Source organism: Bombina bombina, chromosome 3, assembly GCF_027579735.1.
Source record: "Bombina bombina isolate aBomBom1 chromosome 3, aBomBom1.pri, whole genome shotgun sequence".
Lineage (NCBI taxonomy): Eukaryota > Metazoa > Chordata > Amphibia > Anura > Bombinatoridae > Bombina > Bombina bombina.
In genome coordinates, this window is record NC_069501.1 from 630,956,147 (window position 1) to 630,980,897 (window position 24,751).

General features: G+C 40.1%; 1 protein-coding gene across 1 annotated transcript in view; it reads left to right on the top strand.

Moving 5' to 3' along the window:
* YPEL2 (yippee like 2) overlaps nucleotides 1-24,751 on the top strand; it is a 323,060-nt gene that overhangs the window by 274,319 nt on the left and 23,990 nt on the right. The window contains exon 3 of the mRNA XM_053707318.1: nucleotides 13,829-13,872. Within this exon, the coding sequence (XP_053563293.1) occupies nucleotides 13,829-13,872 (44 nt within the window). The remainder of the gene's footprint in view (nucleotides 1-13,828; nucleotides 13,873-24,751) is intronic.

Genomic DNA, 24,751 nt, shown 5'->3' on the forward strand with positions numbered 1-24,751 from the left:
TTTTGTTCGTCCTACCTGGACTGTGATCACAACAGATGCAAGTCTCACAGGTTGGGGAGCTGTCTGGGGTCTCTGACAGCACAAGGAGTTTGAAATCCTCGAAAGGCGAGGTTACCAATCAATATTAGAACTCTGTGCTATTCTCAGAGCTCTTCAGGCTTGGCCTCAATTAAAGAGAGACCCGTATATTCGGTTTCAATCAGACAGTGTCACAACAGTGGCATATGTCAATCATCAAGGGGGGACTTGCAGTCCCCTAGCAATGAAAGAAGTGTCTCTAATACTTTCTTGGGTGGAATTCAACTCTTGTCTAATCACTGCAATTCATATACCAGGTGTAGAAAATTGGGAAGCGGATTATCTCAGCCATCAGATTTTACATCCGGGGGAGTGGTCTTTCCATCCAGATGTGTTCTATCAGATTGTGCAGATGTGGGGTCTTCCAGACATAGATCTGATGGCCTCTTGTCTAATCAAGAAACTTCCCAGATTCCTCTCCAGGTCCAGGGATCCTCAGGCGGAATTGATGGATGCTCTAGCAGTTCCATGGTTTTACCAACCTGCTTACATTTTTCCATCTATGGTTCTTCTTCCAAGAGTGATCTCAAAGATCATAATGGAACAATCTTATGTGTTTCTGATAGCATCAGCATGGCCTCACAGGTTCTGGTATCCGGACCTTGTCTGAATGTCCAGTTGCTAACCTTGGTTACTTCCTCTTAGACCAGACCTTCTGTCTCAAGGCCCGTTTTTCCATCCGGATCTCAAATCTCAAAATTTGAAGGCATGGAAAATGAACACTTGGTCCTTAGTCATAGAGGTTTCCTCCAGAGGGGCAGAAGTCTTCATCCGATCCGGCCAGAAGAGGACATCCAGACCGGCAGAAGTCTTCTTCCATCTGGAGTGGAGCGGGTCCATCTTGAAGACATCCGACGCGGAGCATCCTCTTCCATCCGACGGTGAAGGATTCTATCAGCCAATCGGAATTGAAGCGACGCCATATTGGATGACGTGACTTAAAGGAACCTTCATTCTTCAGTCGCCGTCGGATGGAAGAGGATGCTCCGTGTCGGGTGTCTTCAAGATGGACCCGGTGTGGATGTCCTCTTCTGGCCGGATCGGATGAAGACTTTTGCCCCTCTGGGGGTCCACTTGTGCCAGGCTGGGTGAAAATGTCTCAAGGTAGGGTGATCTTCGGGGGGTTAGTGTTAGGTTTTATTGAGGGGGCATTGGGTGTGTGGGTGGTGGGTTTTAATGTTGGGGGGGCTGGTATTTTTTTTTACAGGTAAAAGAGCTGATTACTTTGGGGCAATGCCCCGCAAAAGGCCCTTTTAAGGGCTATTTGTAATTTAGTATAGGGTAGGGATTTTTTTATTTTGGGGGTGCTTTTTTATTTTGTTAGGGGGATTAGATTAGGTGTAATTAGTTTAAAATATCTGTAATTTCTTTATTTTCTGTAATTTAGTGTTTGTTGTTTTTCGTAATTTAGTTTATTTAATTTAATTGTAATTAATTGTAGGTATTTTATGTAATTTGATAGTGTAGTGTTAGGTGTAATTGTAATTTAGGTTAGGGTTTATTTTTCAGGTAAATTTGTACTTATTTTAGCTAGGTTGTTATTAAATAGTTAATAACTATTTAATAACTATTGTACCTAGTTAAAATAAATACAAACTTGCCTGTAAAATAAAAATAAATCCTGAGATAGCTACAATGTAATTATTAGTTATATTGTAGCTATCTTAAGGTTTATTTTACAGGTAAGTATTTAGTTTTAAATAGGAATAATTTATTTAGATGTATTTAAATTATATTTAAGTTAGGGGGGTTAGGGTTAGACTTAGGTTTAGGGGTTAATACATTTATTATAACGGCGTCAACGTTGGCGGCAGATTAGGGGTTAATAAATGTAGGTAGGTAGCGGCGACGTTGGGGGGGCAGAGTAGGGGTTAATAATATTATGCAGGTGGCGACAATGTCGGGGACGGCAGATTAGGGGTTAATAAGTGTAAAATTAGGGGTGTTTAGACTCGGGGTTCATGTTAGGGTGTTAGGTGTAGACATAACTTTTCTTTCCCCATAGGAAACAATGGGGCTGCGTTAGGAGCTGAACGCTGCTTTTTTGCAAGTGTTAGTTTTTTTTTCAGCCAGCTTAGCCCCATTGTTTCCTATGGGGAAATTGTGCACGAGCACGTTCAGCCAGCTCGTAAGCAAGGCTGGTATTACAGTGAGATGTGGAGCTAAATTTTGCTCAACGCTGACTTTTCTGAGGCTAACGCCGGCTTGCAGAAAACTCGTAATACCAGCGTTGTCTTAAGTGAGCGGTGAGAAAAAAGGAGTGTTGGCACAGCACAGTCTTACAGACAAAAACTCGTAATCTAGCCGTTAGAGCATGCAATTTTAAACAATTTTCTATCTGAATCACAAAAGAAAAAATTTGGGTTCAGTGTCCCTTTAATAATTTTTTTGGATTTAATTTCGCAGCCGAAATAGCTTGTTTGTATTTTATTTCTCCCTCTATAGTTACTTGTGGACTTCCACATCTTGGGTATTATGTCCCATCAGTCACTGGAGCGAGCTGCACTTAGTCTTATGGTGCGGTCGGGCCGGGCTGTGACTATACAGCTGGCCCGATGCGCTGACTAAATATTACAGACCCGCTCAGCAGAGAGCAGAGAGCGGGTCTGTAAAAGCGCCGTAATTTTTACATATTTAAAGAGAAAAAAGGCTATTAGAACTATAGCACTTAAATAATGTTATATAATTCTGCTCTATGTGCAGAATTATATAACATTTTTAAGGTTTACTGTCCCTTTAATTACATCTCTTACTTGGTGTTTGGATGGCGCCATCTTTTAGTCTCCTAACTGGAATTTCTAGCCCTGGTGTTTAACTGTCCGCTCTTAAGAGGTTAGACATACGTTGTACCTGATGTCATAATTAACGGGCCTAATTTCGGCATTGAATGTTAAGGCTTCTTATAAAATAGCTGTTACTAGAACGCCATTGAAAAATTTCAAATACCACCTTAAATAATATACTAAACTATAGGGGACTGGGGGCTAGATGATTAACTGCTATTTTACTTAGACATATTTTATAAACAACAAGTGCATTATTAACATGTGCAAAAAAGCCCCTTACTAGGACAAACTTTAGCATCATTTTTAGGCGCATAGAAGTATGTGTAAGTTCAAATAACTTCCCTCTGAAATGCATAGAAGCGTGCTATATAAGCACAATAATATGGCACCTATGAATTGCTAAACAACTGACTACTTAGAAGCGGAACATAATTAAAACCCTTCCTATGGGTACATTCTAGTGATCACCAATATCATTTAAATTTATAAACAAATAGACCGCTGACTCATTTGAACAAATATCAATTTTTCAGGGAATTGTGGCAAATAAAAGCAAAACGTATTTTTGAAAATAAATGGCTTTTTCTTTAAAGATAATATGGCTAGAAGTTGGAGAATAGCTGACCAGATGTTTTATATACACGGGATTTACTAGGAAAAATTTAACCTGTGATTGATCTAAATAATTAAAAAAAAATATATATATCCACAATCATTACTAGACATGCAGACACTCCGTATTATCTCCTAGTTTGGGAGCAACTTATTGAGGTAATAATTAATTAGATATTTAACTCATTATTTGAAAATAAGACCTCTTAATGAAGCTATGTATAATAATAGTGTCAATCACAAAATTTGACACAATGTAAAAAAATAAAGATGTTTCCATACAAATCTGCATATCATTGATTATACTACCATTTTAGCTTCCTAGGCAAACAATGAATATTTCTGATTGACATTTAATCCATTGGGTGCTGATGTTCCCAATTTATGTATCCACAGTGCCTTTTGCTTTACCAATTCTGTATCCTGATCACCTCCCCTTCTCAGGGGAGGAACCTAATTAATTAGCATGGATCTCAACATGTCTACTACTGTGTGATGGTTCTCAACAAAGTGCCTTGCTAGTGGTTGATCCGAATGGCCATCTTTCAATGCTGATCTTAAGGCACTTTTATGGTTTGCCAATCTTTCTCTGAAGAAGGTATTGGTTTGACCTATATAAAACTTGCCACACAGACAGGGGATATAATATATGACATAATCGGATGTGCATGTTAATCTGTGGCGGATTTTATATACTTTGTTTGTGTGTGGGTGACAAAAGGTAGTTCCTGTGAGCATCGTGTTGCAAGTCACACAATTGCCACATTTGAAGCAGCCAGTTTTGGACTTTGGTAACCATGTTTGTTTGTTCAGTCTAAAAACTGTTTGAATCAATAGAGATCTCAGGCTACGACCTTTTTTTATATACCATTCTTGGTGGGCCTTTTCCTTTAACCCCTAAAAGACTTTCTATGGGGATTGCGCAATTGACAGCGCGATCTTGCTATTTCTGGTGACAAGAAGGGAGGGTATGATAGCATGGGGCCCCGCTTTTATAAAAAAGAAAACCCTTAAGGGGTTAAAGGGCAAGGATGGATCTTTTGTAATCAAAGGCCAATTCTTATGTAGTGTCTTCTTTTTTTGTGCCTTTCACAGAGAAGAACTTTCCTGAAGCATATCAGTCTGATCCTGACTTCACAGTACAGTCCAGCCCTGAAATACCAGGCAATCCCTCTCTGAATGAGAAAAAAAACACAGCAAAACCCCAGACGTATATTTCGGCCTATTGTGGGCCTTGTCAGTGAAGTGCAGCCATCTATGTAGTGTCTTCTGTATAATAGGGCTGTATCATAGAGCTAGCTGTAGTATACGTTGTTAGAAAATGTGTTATTCTTTTTATCCTTGATATCTCTTTGCTTATGGATAAGTGTATCCTGATCATAACTGTGTTACTTCCTATTCCTTATATCCATGTGTTTAAAATGTTTTCTTCATTTTGTTCAATTGTACCATTTATTATCAGTTCATTGTTTATAGATGACCCGTAAAAATTGAGACTTCATTATTCCCCTTTTTTGGAATGGAGGTTGATGGCTTTGATACTGTAAGAGGGAGTTTCTATAGGTTAGTTTTGAGTATGTGTATTACTCTGATTTAGTTGTTAAACCCAAGTTTTTAACTCTATAACTGTGCCCCCCCCCCCATTTCACAAAGATGTCATCAATGTAGCAATCAGTATGGCTAAATTATAATACTAGTAACTAGTAAGCTTGTTTTGGGGGTCTGAGTGGGCAGAGCTATTAAAACCATAATTGGGCATGGCTCTAATGCAAACTGTACCTGTAAAATGTTGGCAACTATGGGATTGAAGCCAGTGTATGCTGCGAATATGGCGAGGTTTTGTGAGGTGCCACTTAATGGCTCTGAGTCAGGAACAACTCAGACTTATAGTCAGGCCATGTATGAAGGTGTGTGCTATTTGCCTATCTAACTTACACCTTAAAATGATAGTAAATTTAGTCTTGTAAATTTACCATTACAACTTCTTTTTTATTAATTAGATGTTATCTATTAGAAAAATATGAATGATTTTTTATGCAGTTTTGATGTTTTCACTCCGCCCTCTTGCATTTTCTTTTCTGTAGTGTAGAGCGGTCCTATCCACTCTGCACATAGTATGAAAAAAAGACGCGCTCCACTGCAGCACTACACCATAAGTGCAACTGATCACGTATGCGTGTATCTCTATTTACCGCCACTACATAGAAAATAGCGATCTGTGTGGCTAGGATATCATTGAAAGCACAACATCATAATAAGAAAATCTCACGGGGGGCCGGCGGCACATAAGAAGTAAGTCAAAACTATTGTGTTATCGAATAAATTGGAAACTAGTTGTAAAATTAGTAATATGTTATATAAGTTTTAATTCTGTCATTCAAAAATGAGCAAAGCAGAAGAATTTACCATCACTTTAACCTCAGCATTGATGATCCCTTTCGCACTGCTTTGTAAAGGCACTTTATAGTCTTTTTATGTTTAGACATCAATTTAATTGCAAAAAAAACATCACTCAGAATGCAGAATTTTTTTTTACGTACTGATGTGTTTGTTGTGAGAACAACCTAAATATTTGCGGAATTTGCATGATTCAGCCTTTTTTTATTGCAATATGCTTCAGACTGCATGAGCTTTGCATTTTACACCTATCACAGATTGATTTGTTTTCATGACGAATTAAACAAAATGACTTTAAATGTCTCCTTTCTCCCTCTGGGAGATTGATGTTTGTGAAAATGTATAGATGGCCTAACAATGACATTAAATATTGCTTTGGTGTAAAAATGATGCTTTGTCCCACTCTCACTTCAGAAGCAGAAAAGCAAATTCTAAAATATAAGTTGCAGGTTTTGCATTTTAGCCTCTCTATATATCTGGGTATTTGATGATGGAACAGGCTGCTAAGTATGTTATTTTCATGTTCCTACTATCTTTTGTCATCTTCCTATTTATATCCCCTTCCTTTCCTTCCACATTTTCCACATTCTTTCCAACAATCCCTGTTTTTAATGTTTGCCCTGACACTTTTTTGATCTCATTGCAATAGCCAATAAATGCATTTTTGTAATAAAAATACAAGAGAGAGTTACGTTTTAACTAAATGAAAGAGCAACAGTTAACGGTGACATCAAGTTTTGCTTAAAAGGAGGTATAGATTGAAACTATGTATAGGATGAAAATGTCAGGGTGCCGGGAATCAGACTGAGACGAGAAGTGCAAAAATAATCACACCTTTATTAATAGCAAAAAATAATAAAAAGTCCACAAGTCAAATAACAAGCCAGGAGTCAAAACCAGAGCTGGTAGTCAGACGAGCCGAGTAAGGAGCCAAAGCGAATAGTCAGACGAGCCAGAATCGGGAACAAGGAAAACAGCAGAGTCAGGAACAAGCCAGGGATCAGGAACCAGGAAGGACGTCAGGCAGCCAGGTAATACACAGGAACTCTCACACAGGTCTGAGACAACGCAAAGGCAAAGCATACTGAACAGAGGCCCTTTAAATAATAAGTGATGACATCACAATTCTGAGACTGCATCCTGTCTCACATGGATGATACACACCAGTCTGGCCATAAAAGGAAGTGCAGGAAATGAGCAGCATCCCCCACAATGCACCATAGTCAGGAAGAGAGGTGAGTAAAATGGCTGCCAGCAGCACATGGCAAACAAAACAGGGAAAAAATTCTGAAAGTAAGCTGTTTAAATCAAAACTTGCAGGAAATGTTTTAAACTGCAGTATTACTATTTATTGGCAGATAAGGACAACTGCATTTATGTTAATTGTCAAAGGGGACATAAAGTAGGTTTGTTCAATGCAGAAATATCCCAAATGAATATCCCTTTTTTAAAACGTTTTTTTTATATGAACAAAACATATTATAAATTAATATGCTTATTATTTTAAATTACTATTCTTATTTTTTAAAATGTCATTCATTTTCATAAAAAATGACCTTAGAATTGTCTTCTGTTGTATAATAATGAAGCTTTGCTAATAAACATATATTTTAGTTGGTTTTTTTTTATTATCATCTTTAATTACATTCATAAATTCATAACAATTATTTTGAGTGTGTCATGTTTATAGGCAGCCAGACCTCTCCTTACAATAAACATGGCTGAGTAATCACCAGCTTCACCCAGGAGTGCTTGTGCCATTTTACAAATAAATAATACCTTTTATTTCTCTCTGTAAAATAATGTTCCAGGATATCATTTAACACTTTGTTCAGTTTACCTTAGTGGGGTTTTTTTGTGTGTGTGTGTGTGGCGGGGGGGGGGGTTATAGTCTAAGCCTATGTCCCTTGTTTTTGGTCAAAGAAAAATAAATCACTGTGTATTTCCATTGTTTGCTACACTCCATTAAACAGTATGTAGGCTGGTAATAATGAAGTATTAATGGGCGTTATGAAGTTGGAAAAAGTTTTATATTCTGCTGATTATGGGTTGTTGGGGTTTTTTTTCCACGAGAAGCATTTGTTCATAACAAAATCTCTGTTTAATACACCAAGTCAAGTCCTGTTTGCATAGCTGTCTAGGGATTTGTAAAATAGAAGCTTTGTCTATTTATGCAGTTATCCTTCACTGGGGGTGTACTCTGGAGGAGGATGGGGGTTCAGTAGAGTTTTGTAACAGCCAGCATTGTATCCATATTAAATAAGTCAAAGGGCTTTTATGTTACTTCCATAACTATTATTTTAATAATATGGCTACTTCATACATACATACATACATACACACATACACACATACATACGTACATACATACATACATATATACACACACACACAGACATACATACATACATATACAAACACACAGACATACATACATACATACATACATACATACATACACAGGGTTTGCCAGTTTTCCTTAATAAGCACCATTTCCACACCACACTCTAGATCAGAACTCTGGCCTTGTAGGTTTTGTACCTTCCGAGAAAATTTATCAGACCTCAGATTCTAACAAATTAGAGTAGGTATTTTTTTCAACTGTCATGGTTCTTTAAAGATTCACAATGCTCTGACAGCACCAATTCTTTTAAAAATGTAAACATTTATTATATCAATTTAACCATACTGAGAGGAGTATAGGTATAAACAAGAACCCACAAATAAAGGTTTGCATTCTTAAACAAAATATAACATATTCTTTCACCCTTTTCACTCAAAGTTTTGCATTAGTTGAATTAAATAAATAAAAAAAGAACAAGATTATTAATGTTCTAACTTTAGCTAGCTTTATTGGGCAGTTCTAAAGTACTATTACACAACACTATTCAATTAAATAGTCACAGCATTATAGGGCTACACCATGTATTATCATACTCTAAAGATTTATTATGCATTATTACAGAAGGCCAATTATAGATCTGTAACCTACTGCAGTTCTATTAATGTCTATAACTTTTATATTAATGCTATAAAACTGTAGTATTGCACTCGCCTAAACAGCAGTATTGTACACACCTACACCATTGTTTCTACCAGGCAAATGTTGAATAAATGGTTATGAATTGTTACTTTGTGACTATAAAGTGGGAGATGCAAATTAAGTGTTTTTTTTTGTTGTTTTTTTTTTACATCTATAGACTGCACGAAAGCTCAGACATTCTTGTTATTTTGGTAGAATTGTGTCCTGGAATTCAGTGAAGTACTTTTTTATATAAAACTAGTCCTAAAGCCCGTGTACACAGGCCATTTTTTGAAGTACAGCGGTCCCACCCTTTGCTCTCTCTCTCTCCCCCTATCTTTTGCTATCTCTCTCCCCCTATCTTTTGCTATCTCTCTCCCCTCTCTATTATGCACTCTCTCTCCCCCCTCTTGTATGCGCTCTCTCTCCCCCCTCTTGTATGCGCTCTCTCTCCCCCCTCTCGTATGCGCTCTGTCCCCCCTCTTGTATGCGCTCTCTCTCCCCCCTCTCATATGCGCTCTGTCCCCCCTCTCATATGCGCTCTGTCCCCCCTCTCATATGCGCTCTGTCCCCCCTCTCATATGCGCTCTGTCCCCCCTCTCATATGCGCTCTGTCCCCCCTCTCGTATGCGCTCTGTCCCCCCTCTCATATGCGCTCTGTCCCCCCTCTCGTATGCGCTCTCTCTCCCCCTCTTGTGTGCTCTCTCTCCCTCACTTATGCGCTCTCTCTCCCCCTCTCTTTTGCGCTCTCTCTCCCCTCTCTCTTGCTCTATCTCGTCCCCCTTTCTTTTATGCTCTCTCTCCCCCCTCTCTTTTGCTCTCTTTCCCCCCTCCTCTCTTTTGCGCTATAGCTCTCTCTCCCCCCTCTCGTATGCGCTCTCTCTCCCCCCTCTCGTATGCGCTCTTTCCCCCCTCTCGTATGCGCTCTCTCCCCCCTCTCGTATGCGCTCTCTCCCTCTCTTTTGTGCTCTCTCTCCCCCTCTTGCTCTCTCTCTTCCCCCTTTCTTTTAAGCTCTCTCTCCCCCTTTCTTTTAAGCTCTCTCTCTCCCCCCTCTCTTTTGCTCTCTCTCTCCCCCTCTTTTGCTCTCTCTCTCTTCCCCCCTCTCTTGCGCTATCTCTCTCTCTCCCCCCCTCTCTTTTGCTCTCTCTCTCTCTTCCCCTTTTCTCTTGCGCTCTCTGCCCCTGTCTCTTTTGCTCTCTCTCTCCCCCCCTGTCTCTTTTGCTCTCTCTCCCCCCTATCTTTTGCTCTCTCTCTCCCCCTTTCTTTTGCTCTCTCCCCATTTCTTTTGCTCTCTCTCCCCCCTCTTTTGCTCTCTCTTTCCCCCCTCTCTTTTGCTCTCTCTCCCCCTCTTTTTTACTCTCTCTCCCCCTCTTTTTTGCTCTCTCTCTCCCCCCTCTTTTTTGCTCTCTCTCTCCCCCCTCTTTTTTGCTCTCTTTCTCTTCACCCTTTTTTTTGCTCTCTTTCTCCCCCCTCTTTTTTGCTCTCTTTCTCTCTCCCCCTCTCTTTCTCTCTCCCCCCTCTCTTTCTCTCTCCCCCCTCTCTTTCGCTCGCTCTCTCCCCCCTCTCTTTCGCTCGCTCTCTCCCCCCTCTCTTTTGCTCTCTCTCTCCCCCCCCCCTCTCTTTTGCTCTTTCTCCACCCTCTTTTTTGCTCTCTTTCTCCACCCTCTTTTTTTGCCCTCTTTCTCCCCCCTCTTTTTTGCTCTCTTTCTCTCTACCCCCTCTCTTTTGCCCTCTTTCTCTCTCCCCCTCTCTTTTGCTCTCTCTCCCCCCCCTCACTTTTGCACTCTTTCTCTCGCTCTCTCTCTTGTTCTTTCTCTCCCCTCTCTTTTGCTCTCTCTCTTTTTGCTCTGTCTCCCCCTCTCTTTTGCACTCTCTCTTTTGCTCTCTCTCCCCTCCTCTTTTGATCTCTCTCACACTCTCTCTCCCCTCTCTTTTGTTCTCTCTCTCCCCTCTCTTTTGTTCTCTCTCTCCCCTCTCTTTTGTTCTCTCTCTCCCCTCTCTTTTGTTCTCTCTCTCCCCTCTCTTTTGCTCTCTCTCCCCTCTCTTTTGCTCTCTCTCCCCTCTCTTTTGCTCTCTCTCCCCTCTCTTTTGCTCTCTCTCCCCTCTTTTGTGCTCTCTCTCCCCTCTCTTTTGCTCTCTCTCCCCTCTCTTTTGCTCTCTCCCCTCTCTTTTGCTCCCTCTCCCCTCTCTTTTGCTCTCTCTCGCCCCCCTCTCTTTTGCTCTCTTTCTCCATTCTCATTTTTGCTCTCTTTCTCCCCCCTCTTTTTTGCTCTCTTTCTCTCTACCCCCTCTCTTTTGCCCTCTTTCTCTCCCCCCTCTCTTTTGCTCTCTCTCCCCTCTCTTTTGCTCTCTCTCCCCTCTCTTTTGTTCTCTCTCCCCTCTCTTTTGCTCTCTCTCCCCTCTCTTTTGCTCTCTCTCCCCTCTCTTTTGCTCTCTCTCCCCTCTCTTTTGCTCTCTCTCCCCTCTCTTTTGCTCCCTCCCCCCCTCACTTTTGCTCTCTCTCTCCCCCCTCTCTTTTGCTCTCTTTCTCCATTCTCATTTTTGCTCTCTTTCTCCCTACCCCCTCTCTTTTGCCCTCTTTCTCTCCCCCCTCTCTTTTGCTCTCTCTCCCCCTCTCTTTTGCACTCTTTTTTTTCTCTCTCTTTCTCCCCTCTTTTTTGCTCTCTCCCCTCTCTTTTGCTCTCTCTCCCCTCTCTTTTGCTCTCTCTCCCCTCTCTTTTGCTCCCTCTCCCCTCTCTTTTGCTCCCTCTCCCCTCTCTTTTGCTCCCTCTCCCCTCTCTTTTGCTCCCTCTCCCCTCTCTTTTGCTCCCTCTCCCCTCTCTTTTGCTCCCTCTCCCCTCTTTTGCTCACTCTCCCCTCTCTTTTGCTCACTCTCCCCCTCTCTTTTTTTTCTCTCTTTCTCCCCTCTTTTGCTCCTTCTCCCCTCTCTTTTGCTCCCTCTCTCCCTCTCTTTTGCACTCTCTCTCCCTCTTTTGCACTCTCTCTCCCTCTCTTTTGCACTCTTTTTTTCTCTATTTCTCCCCTCTTTTGCTCCCTCTCTCCCCCCTCTCTTTTGCTCTCTCTCTCTCCCCTTTCTTTTTTTCTCTCTCCCCTCTCTTTTTTTTTCTCTCTCCCCTCTCTTTTTTGGTCTGAAAAATGTTTCAGGGACAAAATATCCCCTTCCTCAGACACAGTGTAATGACATCTCACACAATATATAGAGCAAACAAACATAGTAAACCCCTCCCCCAATTAGGACCAAAAAAACGCCAAAAATTGAGTCATGGTAACAACCTTGTGACAATAATAAACAAATAGTGATCATAATGTTGAACATGTCTGAACAATGTATACAAAACTGTGTAAAGTGATTATACTAGGTGATATTAAAATAACCAAATGGCAACATAGAACCATACTTTCATCATATGTAAGGCATTCAATAAAATATTCAGAGGCAGGACTGCAGGTAGCTGTAACATAACAACGCATCGGCATCTGCCGTACTTCATAATTAGGCACTAAAGGTCACTTTTCAACTATCAACCATAAATGCGCTGAAATACCGGTGTGTGTGTGTGTGTGTGTATGTATGTGTGTATATATATATATATATATATATATATATATAATGTATGTGTGTATACACACACACATATATGTGTGTGTGTATGTGGTTAATTTTTTTCTTTCTTTGGTTTTATCTCTCTGCTATTTACAACTGGGTACCAGAACTATCTAAAAAGCCAAACTTATGGGACCACTGGTTTTTTTTTTCTACCTGCATCTGGCTCAACAAGATACAGAGTGAGAGAAAACAGCGTCCCTATTAAGACACAACCCTTGATTAGATTAGAGTTGAAACACTAGGATATCGTACAATATGTGTTATACACTTTTATGTTAAGGAATGGCCAAATATGACAGACATGTCATGTTTTGGTATCAAAATAATCCTTATGATGTCACAATAGGATTGCTTATAAGAGTTAGGTGTATTGTATACATAACTACAATTATAAGGTATCCTATAACTTCAGCCAGGGCTTGCAATGGGTTTATGGCCTGCCATAAAGAAGGGGTGGATACCCTCCTTGCCCACACTCTCGAAAGGGTCTGGCCAGGAACTTGACCTCCAGGAAAAAATGTATTTATTGGTAAATTTAGCAAAATAATATTTTCATTCTACATGTGAGGCTGCGTGCAGCAGCATGTTTGACAATATTTCTGCCATCTTCCTGGAACAGAGACTATTCTGGTAACTTTATAGGTGCTGATATATTTCTCCTTTTGTTTTTTTAAACTGTGTTGCTTTTGTGTGTATTTGTTAATTCCTTTTTTTTATTTAAATGCACTGTTATTATTTTATTGCTCATAATGGTCCTTTTATTAAGTTTTTGACGGTCTTATATTTGATCCACGTTAGCGAAGAGACTGGTAATAACAGTATTGTGTTTCTCTAGATTGATTTTTTGCCAAATTGTGTTTTGGGTTTTTAATCTGTTAGTCTGGGTTTTTCCTTATGACTTCCCATATAATAATCTTTAAGTGGTGCCAGCAGAGATATTTTAGTGTGGGTGGCATAGAGTTTGGGCATTTTTCTGGGTCTAGTAGAGTTGAGAGAGTGTTTGTTAACCTTTGTATACACTGAACAAAGTCACAGGCTTGCCTGGAGCAACTAGACTGTGAAAAACTGGTTAAGGTCAGAGAAAATGTAAAAATAATCATTTTTAAGCCTTTTTTTATATTTTATATCTGTTTAAATATAGTCAGGAAAAGCAAAGTTTTTCATATAATTAGCTTTTCTTTTAGGATCAGTACTGCCATTTTATAAAAGCCAAGTTTATGGTAGCTGCCAGTATATTTATGCAAGTAGCTCTCTGAAGATAGAGTACAGAGTATTTTAATTATCTGACTTAACTAATGTTTGCCTTTTTTTCCTCTCTCTTTTAGTCATTTCAAGGAAGTCAGGGACGTGCTTATCTATTCAATTCTGTGTGAGTATATGGATATATTTTCCCCACAGCCGAATGTTTGCTTGCATTTTAAAGATGAACATAATTAAATGCTTTTTACATGTTTATATTTGTTTATACATTTCAGACTGATGAAATAAATCTATTTAATGATGTATTACAAATGTTTCCATAAAGAGAAATAATGTTTCCGTAAACAGACATAAAAGTAAAAACAGAATTCAATAAATAAAATAAACTGCTAGAGCTGTTTATTTTTTGAGGCGATTTTTTCCTAAACAGCTTGTAAATACTAAAATTAGCCTAAAAATATCAAACTTGGTGCTCTGTGGCTGGTGCCTACAAAGAGACAAATCAACCAATCAGTGTCTGGTTCATTTGTATCTTTTTTGTAGGGGCAACAAAGACAGGTACACTACTTTTTGACGTTTCTTTTCCAGGGAACAGAGTTATGTAGAGCAGTTATTTTACTTTGTATGTCCCTTTCAAATTGCATGAAAGGCTCACCTTTTGTATTGCGCATATGAAACAAGGAAATATATTCTAATTTACACTTATTCTGTGAATAATTTTGTAGGTTTTTTTAGTGAAAATAAGAAAAAACACAAGAACAACCTCCTCTTAACTGTAGTGAATTTAATCAAATGCAAAGTGTGCAAAATTAAAATTACTTACAAGATATAAGATATAAAAGAACATATCATTTATGACAAAGTGCAGTCCAGGGTCCGGGAACGTTCCTTCCTCGCTACGCCGGCTCCTGTGTGTCTCTGACTTTCATCCGTGCTGCCGGTGATTAGAGTTGTTAGATATCAATCGGTTGTCGGAGATCTGGCATGGGTGGTGACGTTACATCTACTGACGCCGGAATGGACTTGCATAAACTTTAACTCATTTTGTTTGGTTCCAGCCAGACTTTATCAAGAGGTAATGCCATTGTAGTAGTCCTAACAGAATAAATAGGGCTTGAATGTTCTCAATAGTTTCCTTACAGTTAAGTGATTGGCTACTGGGACCTCAATTGAGGCTACATCCTAGTTGCCGTTGATGCACATAAATGGTTACATTGCATTGCATTGTATTGTCATATAGATAAAATAAAAAATACTTTTAAATTGCGCATAAGCAAGACAATAAAACAATAAAATACCAATGTATAATCTGTTCATAATAGGTATACCTGTCCGACAACTTGGCTGACTTATAGAAAAGTGGATTACAGATGTCACTTAAAAAAATAGCAACTTATTTGCATAAATTTATTGTGTTGAGTCCCATGAATTGGTACTTGGTGGTGTACATAGTAAGGTTATTTATTAGATTGAACGTAGTACAATAAAGGATAGTAAGGCATTAGAGTTCAAACTCTAAATGGGTAAAACAAAAACTCTGGTACTGTTTATGTCCTAATATGTCATGCTTGTTCCTTTAATAGATTGTATATCAGAGGGCCTTAAGGCTCTATGTACTGCTTACATGTGGTATGTATATAATATCATTAAGTTAGATTTTAATCTCATAGAAATCTCACTCCTCACACATGGATGTATATATATACACAAACGACATATTATGTGGTTTGTATGTTAGTTCACCTACTTCCTGTCTTCATATGTGTGTACACAAATATTTTGCCTCTAAATGTAGGTTGTGGATTATATGTATATGTCTGTAAGGCTGTAGTTATGGATTCATGTGTATGTTTGTATATATATAGGATGGTGTAAACCTATGCACAGCACAGTTATGGAGTATACTACATGAATGCTTGAAGATCAAAGTCTATATTTAATCCATTGAGACGTAAGGTATTCAACTAATAAATCCAAAAGGTTTTGCGTTGGCGCAAGGCTACTAGTCTGTTGGCAAACTTTTGTGGAATCCAGTCTATGATTGACTGTCAGGTTGCTAGGATCAGAATTATGGACTACTGTGTAGTGCTTGGATGCTCTGTCCTTCCAGTTTATTTTTAATATGTTTATTTAATATTTTTCTCATAGTCCTTTTAGTTCGACCAATGTAAATATTCTGATAGTCGCATCTAAGAAGATAAACTACTACATATGGTGTATTTGTGTTGGACTTTATATTCTTTAACTTAGTTTGAATTTTAAAAAAATTCCCCTTTGGCGATGTGTTGGCACATACCACATTTCTTTACTCCACATCTCCAAGTTCCATTTGTTTTCACTGACTAATTTGTCTGAAATTAATTGGTCGTAGTTTTGGAGGGGGCAAGTACATTTTTAAGGTTGTGATGGTTGGTCTATTCGGTATGATCTTTCCTAGAACCGGATCTGCTTTCTTTCATGTAATTGGCAAGAGTCCATGAGCTAGTGAGGTATGGGATATACAATCCTACCAGGAGGGGCAAAGTTTCCCAAACCTCAAAATGCCTATAAATACACCCCTCACCACACCCACAATTCAGTTTTACAAACTTTGCCTCCTATGGAGGTGGTGAAGTAAGTTTGTGCTAAGATTTCTACGTTGATATGCCCGATTTCTCTCAGAGTACAGCGAATGTCAGAGGGACGTAAAGGGAGTATCACTTATTGAATACAATGATTTCCCTAACTGGGGTCTATTTCATAGGTTCTCTGTTATCGGTCGGAGAGATTCATCTCCTACCTCCCTTTTCAGATCGACGATATACTCTCAATTTACCATTAACTCTACTGATAACTGTTTCAGTACTGGTTTGGCTATCTGCTATATGTGGATGGGTGTCTTTTGGTAAGTATGTTTTTTATTACTTAAGGCACCCTAACTATGGTTTGGCATTTTATGCATTTAAATAAAGTTCTAAATATATGTATTGTACTTATATTTGCCATGAGTCAGGTCCATGTATTTCCTTCTGCAGACTGTCAGTTTCATATTTGGGGAAAATAAACATTTTAAGAATTTTTTTCTTACCTGGGGTTTAATCTTTTTTTCTAAAATTGACTACTTTTGCAAATTGCGGACGGTATTAGGCCCGCAAGTGCGCCAAATGCTAGACTTTATTGCGTCATTTTTGGCGCGAGAATTTTTTGCCGCAAAGAATTCGTCTGTGACGCAACTTCGTCATTTCCGGCGTCGTAGTTGATGCCGAAGCCTTGCACACGGATGCGTCGTTAGTGACGCGAATGTGTCATTTCCGGTTATTGTTAGCGCCAAAAAATTTTCAGTTACGTTGTGCGTCATACTTGGCGCCAAACTTTTTTTATTTTTTTAATACCCCATTGATGTTTGCCTCTTGCTTTTTTCTCTATCAGAGGACTATGCTATTTGCATTTTTTCTCATTCCTGAAACTGTCATATAAGGAAATTGATCATTTCTTCTATAAGGTACGACGAATCCACAGATTCATCCTTTACTTGTGGGATATTATCCTCCTGCTAACAGGAAGTGGCAAAGAGCACCACAGCAGAGCTGTCTATATAGCTCCTCCCTTAGCTCAACCCCCCAGTCATTCTCTTTGCCTTCTCTAAGTACTAGGAAGGGTTTAAGTGAAAGAGGTGATAAAATATTAGTTTTTAATTTCTTCAAGCAAGAGTTTTTTGTTTTAAATGGTACCGGTGTGTACTATTTACTCTCAGGCAGCAGATAGATGAAGACTTCTGCCTGGAGGATGATGATCTTAGCATTTGTAACTAAGATCCAGTGCTGTTCCCACAGAGGCTGAGGAGTACAAGAAACTTCAGTGTGAGGAACGTTTTCATGCTATACAGCAGTGAGGTATGTTCAGCCATTTTTTCTGGAGAGACTGTGGTATTTCAGAAAGGCTGACAGTATCCCCATGAGGGTAAGGGTAAGCAATAATCCTAAGAGCTAATAAGAAGGGTATTACTAAGCTTGCATAACGGAATAATTACAAAAATGGGTTGACACTGAGTTGTGAATGTTTGTGGGCAAACGTTTTATGAACTGGGAGTGCTGTTAACTTTTTGTGGGCAATAACGTTTTTTTTGGGTAAACTTGGCTTATTTAAAACCGCTCTGGTGCGGTTCTTTGAGGCTGTAGAGACATCGAGTGAGATGGGCGGGGCCTATTTTCGAGCCTCAGATGCGCAGTTATTTTCACTCGGCAAACAGCAAGCTCTAACTCCTGAGGGCTCTGGTGGATGTTTTGGGCCAAATCGAAGCTTTAACCCCATATTTACTATCCCTGAGGGCAGGTAGGGCCACAGCAGGGCTGTGGCAAGGTGCTGGGGGTGTTTTTTTCCGGATTTAGACCTAATTTCAATCCGGTTTGCACATTAAAGGGTTAAATGTTAAATTTCCTTGTGGGGCAATCTTAACGACATATATTGTCTGCTTGCAAAAATTTGAAAAATGTGGTGCATTTTAAAGCAGTTTTGCAGAACATGTATGCTTTTTTTCTCATAAAGGCGCAGTACCGTTTTTTAAGATAATTTTTTTCACTAAATTAAGTGTTTTCATGCTTGTTTGTAGTCATTACTAGCCTGTTCAACATGTCTGACATTTAGGAAAGTCAATGTTAAATATGTTTAGAAGCCATTGTGGAACCTCCACTTAGAATGTGTCCCTCATGCACTGAAAGGTCAATAAATTGCAAAGAACATATTTTAGCTACTAATAGTATGTCGCAGGATGATTCTCAGTCAGAAGGGAATCCGGTTATGCCATCTAATTCTCCCCAAGTGTCACAACCATTAACGCCCGCACAAGCAACGCCAAGAACTTCTAGTGCGTATAATTCTTTCACACTGCAAGATATGGCCGCAGTTATGAATACTACCCTCACAGAGGTTTTATCTAAGCTGCCTAGGTTGCAGGGGAAGCGCAGTAGGTCTGGTGTGAGAACAAATGCTGAGCCCTCTGACGCTTTATTAGCCATATCCGATGTACTCTCACAATGTTCTGAGTTGGGGGTGAGGGATTTACTGGCTGAGGGAGAGATTTCTGATTCAGGAAATATGTTCCCTCAGATATGACAGCTTTTAAATTTAAACTAGAACACCTCCGCTTATTGCTCAGGGAGGTTTTAGCGACTCTGGATGATTGTGACCTTATTGTAGTTCCAGAGAAATTGTGTAAAATGGACAGATTTCTAGAGGTTCCTGCCTACACTGCTGTTTTCCGGTCCCTAAGAGGATTTCGGACATTGTTACTAAGGAGTGGGATAGACCAGGTATTCCGTTCGCTCCCCCTCCTACTTTTAAGAAAATGTTTCCCATATCAGACACCATGCGGGACTCGTGGCAGACGGTCCCTAAGGTGGAGGGAGCTATTTCTACCCTGGCTAAGCGTACAACTATACCTATTGAGGACAGTTGTGCTTTCAAAGATCCTATGGATAAAAAATTAGAGGGTCTCCTGAAGAAAATATTTGTTCATCAGGGTTTTCTTCTCCAACCTATAGCGTGCATTGTTCCTGTAACTACTGCAGCGTCCTTTTGGTCCGAGGCTCTTCAGGTTGAGACCCCATTAGATGATATTCTGGATAGAATTAGGGCTCTCAAGCTAGCTAATTCTTTCATTACAGATGCCGCTTTTCAACTAGCTAAATTAGCGGCAAAGAATTCAGGTTTTGCCATTTTAGCGCATAGAGCGTTATGGCTTAAGTCCTGGTCTGCTGATGTGTCATCAAAAGCTAAGCTTTTAGCCATCCCTTTCAAGGGTAAGACCCTATTCGGGCCTGAACTGAAAGAGATCATTTCAGACATCACTGGAGGGAAAGGCCATGCCCTTCCTCAGGATAAGACAAATAAGATGAGGGCCAAACAAAATAATTTTCGTTCCTTTCGAAACTTTAAAGGTGGTCCCTCTACCTCTTCCCCTGCTGCAAAGCAAGAGGGGAATTTTGCTCAATCCAAGTCAGTCTGGAGACCTAACCATACTTGGAACAAGGGTAAACAGGCCAAGAAGCACGCTGCTGCCACCAAGACAGCATGAAGGGGTAGCCCCTGATCTGGGACCAGATCTAGTAGGGGGCAGACTTTCTCTCTTTACTCAGGCTTGGGCAAGAGACGTTCAGGACTCCTGTGCTTTAGAAATCGTAACCCAGGGGTATCTTCTAGATTTCAAAGATTCTCCTCCAAGGGGGAGATTCCATCTTTCTCAATTGTCTGTAAACCAGACAAAAAGAGAGGCGTTCTTACGCTGTGTAGAAGACCTATATACCATGGGAGTGATCTGCCCAGTTCCAAAAATAGAACAGGGGCAGGGGTTCTACTCCAATCTGTTTTTGGTTCCCAAAAAGAGGGAACCTTCAGACCAATTTTGGATCTCAAGATCCTAAACAAGATGGAGACCATTCGGACTATTTTGCCGATGATTCAGGAGGGTCAATATATGACCACCATGGACTTAAAGGATGCGTATCTACACATACCTACCCACAAAGATCATCACCAGTTCCTCAGGTTCGCCTTTCTGGACAAGCATTACCAGTTTGTGGCTCTTCCCTTCGGGTTGGCCACAGCTCCCAGAATATTCACAAAGGTGCTAGGGTCCCTTCTGGCGGTTCTAAGGCCGCGGGGCATAGCTGTGGCGCCTTATCTGGACGATATCTTAATTCAGGCGTCGACTTACCAACTAGCCAAGTTTCACACGGACATCGTGTTGGCTTTTCTAAGATCTCACGGGTGGAAGGTGAACGTAAAAAAGAGTTCACTTATCCCTCTCACAAGAGTTCCATTCCTGGAAACTCCAATAGATTCGGTGGACATGAAAATTTTTCTGACTGAGGTCAGGAAATCAAAAATTTTATCCATCTGCCGAGCTCTTCATTCCATTCCTTGGCCGTCAGTGGCTCAGTGTATGGAGGTAATCGGCTTAATGGTAGCTGCAACGGACATAGTTCCGTTTGCTCGCTTGCATCTCAGACCACTGCAACTATGCATGCTCAAACAGTGTAATGGGGATTATGCAGATTTATCTCCAAAGATAAATCTGGATCAAGAGACCAGAGACTCTCTTCTTTGGTGGTTGTCACAGGATCATCTGTCCAAGGGAATGTGTTTCCGCAGGCCAGCATGGGTCATAGTGACAACGGACGTCAGCCTATTGGGCTGGGGTGCAGTCTGGAATTCCCTGAAAGCACAGGGTTTGTGGACTCAGGAGGAGGCTCTCCTCCCGATAAATAGTCTAGTACTGAGAGCGATATTCACCGCGCTTCAGGCGTGGCCTCAGCTGGCTTCGGCCAGATTCATAGGATCCAGTCGGACAATATCACGACTGTAGCATATATCAATCATCAGGGGGGAACAAAGAGTTCTCTAGCAATGATAGAGGTTACCAAAATAATTCGATGGGCAGAGACTCACTCTTGCCATCTATCAGCAATCTATATCCCAGGAATGGAGAACTGGGAAGCAGATTTTCTAAGTCGTCAGACTTTTCATCCGGGGGAGTGGGAACTCCATTCGGAGGTGTTTGCACAATTGATTCAGCAATGGGGCACACCAGAATTGGATCTGATGGCTCCTCGTTATGGGTCCAGGTCAAGGGATCCTCAGGCAGTACTGATAGATGCTCTAGCAGTACCCTGGTCGTTCAACCTGGCTTATGTGTTTCCACCATTTCCTCTCCTTCCTCCTTTGATTGCCAGAATCAAACAGGAGAGAGCTTTGGTGATTTTTATAGCACCTGCGTGGCCACGCAGGACTGGGTATGCAGACCTGGTGGACATGTCATCTCTTCCACAATGGACTCTGCCACTGAGACAGGACCTTCTGATTCAATGTCCGTTCCAGCATCCAAATCTAGTTCTCTGCGGCTGACTGCTAGGAGATTAAACGCTTGATCTTATCCAAGCGGGGTTTCTCCGAGTCGGTCATAGATACCTTGATTCAGGCTCGAAAGCCTGTCACCAGGAAAATGTATCATAAGATATGGCGTAAATATCTTTATTGGTGCGAATCCAAAGGCTACTCATGGAGTAAGATCAGGATTCCTAGGATTTTGTCCTTTCTCCAAGAAGGATTGGAGAAGGGGCTATCAGCTAATTCCTTAAAGGGACAGATATCTGCTTTATCAATTCTACTGCACAAGCGTCTGGCAGATGTTCCAGACGTTCAGTCGTTCTGTCAGGCTTTAGTTAGAATAAAGCCTGTGTTTAAACCTGTTGCTCCGCCATGGAGTTTGAATTTAGTTCTTAAAGTTCTTCAAGGGGTTCCGTTTGAACCTATGCATTCCATAGATATTAAGCTTATATCTTGAAAAGTTCTGTTTTTAGTTTCTATCTCTTTGGCTCGAAGAGTTTCTGAACTATCTGTATTGCAATGCGACTCGCCTTATCTTGTTTTCCATGCTGATAAGGTGTTTTTGCGTACCAAACCTGGATTCCTTCCTAAGGTTGTTACTAATAGGAATATCAATCAGGAAATTGTTGTTCCTTCTCTGTGTCCTAATCCTTCCTCTAAGAAGAAGCGTCTGTTGCACAACTTGGACGTGGTTCGTGCTTTGAAGTTTTACTTGCAAGCAACCAAAGATTTCCGTGAAACATCTTCTTTGTTTGCTGTCTATTCTGGAAAACGTAGAGGTCAAAAAGCTACGGCTACCTCTTTCTTTTTGGCTGAAAAGCATCATCCGTTTGGCATACGAGACTGCTGGACAGCAGCCTCCTGAAAGGATTACAGCTCGCTCTACTAGAGCGGTGGCTTCCACATGGGCTTTTAAAAATGATGCTTCTGTTGAACAGATTTGTAAGGCTACGACTTGGTCTTCACTTCATACCTTTTCCAAATTTTACAAATTTGATACTTTTGCTTCTTCGGAGGCTATTTTTGGGAGAAAAGTTCTTCAAGCAGTGGTGCCTTCTGTTTAACCATCTGTCTTGTCCATCCCGTTCATCCGTGTCCTGTAGCTTTGGTATTGTATCCCACAAGTAAAGGATGAATCCGTGGACTCATTCCTTATAGAAGAAAAGTAAATTTATGCTTACCTGATAAATTAATTTATTCTATGGTACAACGAGTACACGCCCCCCCCTGTCATTTTAAGACAGATTATATTTTTTTATTTTAAACTTCAGCCAACTCTGCACCTTGTAGTTTCTCCTTTTTCTTCCTGTACCTTCGGCCGAATGACTGGGGGGTGGAGCTAAGGGAGGAGCTATATAGACAGCTCTGCTGTGGTGCTCTTTGCCACTTCCTGTTAGCAGGAGGATAATATCCCACAAGTAAAGGATGAATCCGTGGACTCATCGTACCATAGAAGAAATTAATTTATCAGGTAAGCATAAATTTACTTTTTGCTTTATATGTTGTTTTTTCTTTTACATTTTGCAAGATGTCTCAATCTGATCCTGCCTCAGAAGTATCTGCTGGAACTTTGCTGCCTGACATCGGTTCTACCAAAGCTAAGTGCATTTGCTGTAAGATTGTGGAAATTATTTCTCCGAATGTCATTTGTAATAGTTGTCATGATCTTTTACATGCAGATAGTGTGTCCATCAGTAATAGTACGTTGCCAGTTGCAGTTCCTTCAACTTCTAATGTTCATCATATACCTATGAATTTTAAAGAATTTGTTACTGATTCTATTCAGAAGGCTTTGTCTGCATTTCCACCTTCTAATAAACGTAAAAGGTCTTTCAAAACTTCTCATTCAGTTGATGAAATTTCAAATGACCAACAACATAATAATTTATCCTCCTCTGATGAGGATCTATCTGATACAGAAGATCCTTTCTCAGACATTGACACTGACAAATCTACTTATTTATTTAAAATAGAGTATATGCGTTCTTTATTAAAAGAAGTGTTAATTACTTTGGATATTGAGGTAACCAGTCCTCTTGACGTTCAGTCTAATAAAAGTTTAAATGCTGTTTTTAAACCTGTGGTTCTCCAGGGGGTTTTCCTATTCCTGAGGCTATTTCAGATATGATTTCTAAGAAATGGAATAAGCCAGGTACTTCTTTTATTCCTTCTTCAAGGTTTAAAAAATTGTATCCTTTACCAGAAAAGTTTTTGGAAAAAATCCCCAATGTTGATGGGGCTATTTCTTCTCTTGCTAAACGTACCTTTATTCCTATGAAAGATATTACTTCCTTTAAGGATCCTTTAGATAGGAAGCTTGAATCTTATCTAAGGAAAGCCTATTTATATTCAGGTCATCTTCTCAGACCTGCAATTTCTTTGGTTGGAGAATTTAGCGCAACAAGAATTGGATTCTGATGTATCTAGCATTATTCGCTTACTGCAATATGCTAAGCATTTTATTTGTGATGCCATTTTTGATATTATCAAAATTGATGTTAGATCCATGTCTTTAGTTATTTTAGCTAGAAGAGCTTTGTGGCTTAAATCTTGGAATACTAATATGACATCTAATTCTAGATTACTATATCTTTCTTTCCAAGGTAATAATTTATTTGGTTCTCAGCTGGATTCTATTATTTCAACTATTACTGGGGGAAAGGGATTTTTTCTGCCTCAGGATAAAAAAACCTAAGGGGAAATCTAAGGCTTCTAACCGTTTTCGTTCCTTTCGTCAGAATAAGGAACAAAAACCTAATCCTTCCCCCAAGGAATCTGTTTCCAATTGGAAGCCTTCCTCAAATTGGAATAAATCCAAGCCATTTAAGAAACCAAAGTCAGCCCCTAAATCCGCATGAAGGTGCGGCCCTCATTCCAGCTCAGCTGGTGGGGGTCAGATTAAGGTTTTTCAAGGATTTCTGGATAAATTCTGTCAAAAATCAATGGATTCAGAGCATTGTCTCTCAAGGGTATCGAATAGGATTCAGATTAAGACCTCCTGTGAGAAGATTTTTTCTCTCACGTATCCCAGCAAATCCAGTAAAAGCTCAGGCTTTCCTGAAGTGTGTTTCAGACTTGGAGTCTTCAGGGGTAATCATGCCAGTTCCTTTTCAGGAACAAGGTCTTGGGGTTTATGCAAATCTATTCATTGTCCCAAAGACGGAAAATCCATTCAGGCCAGTTCT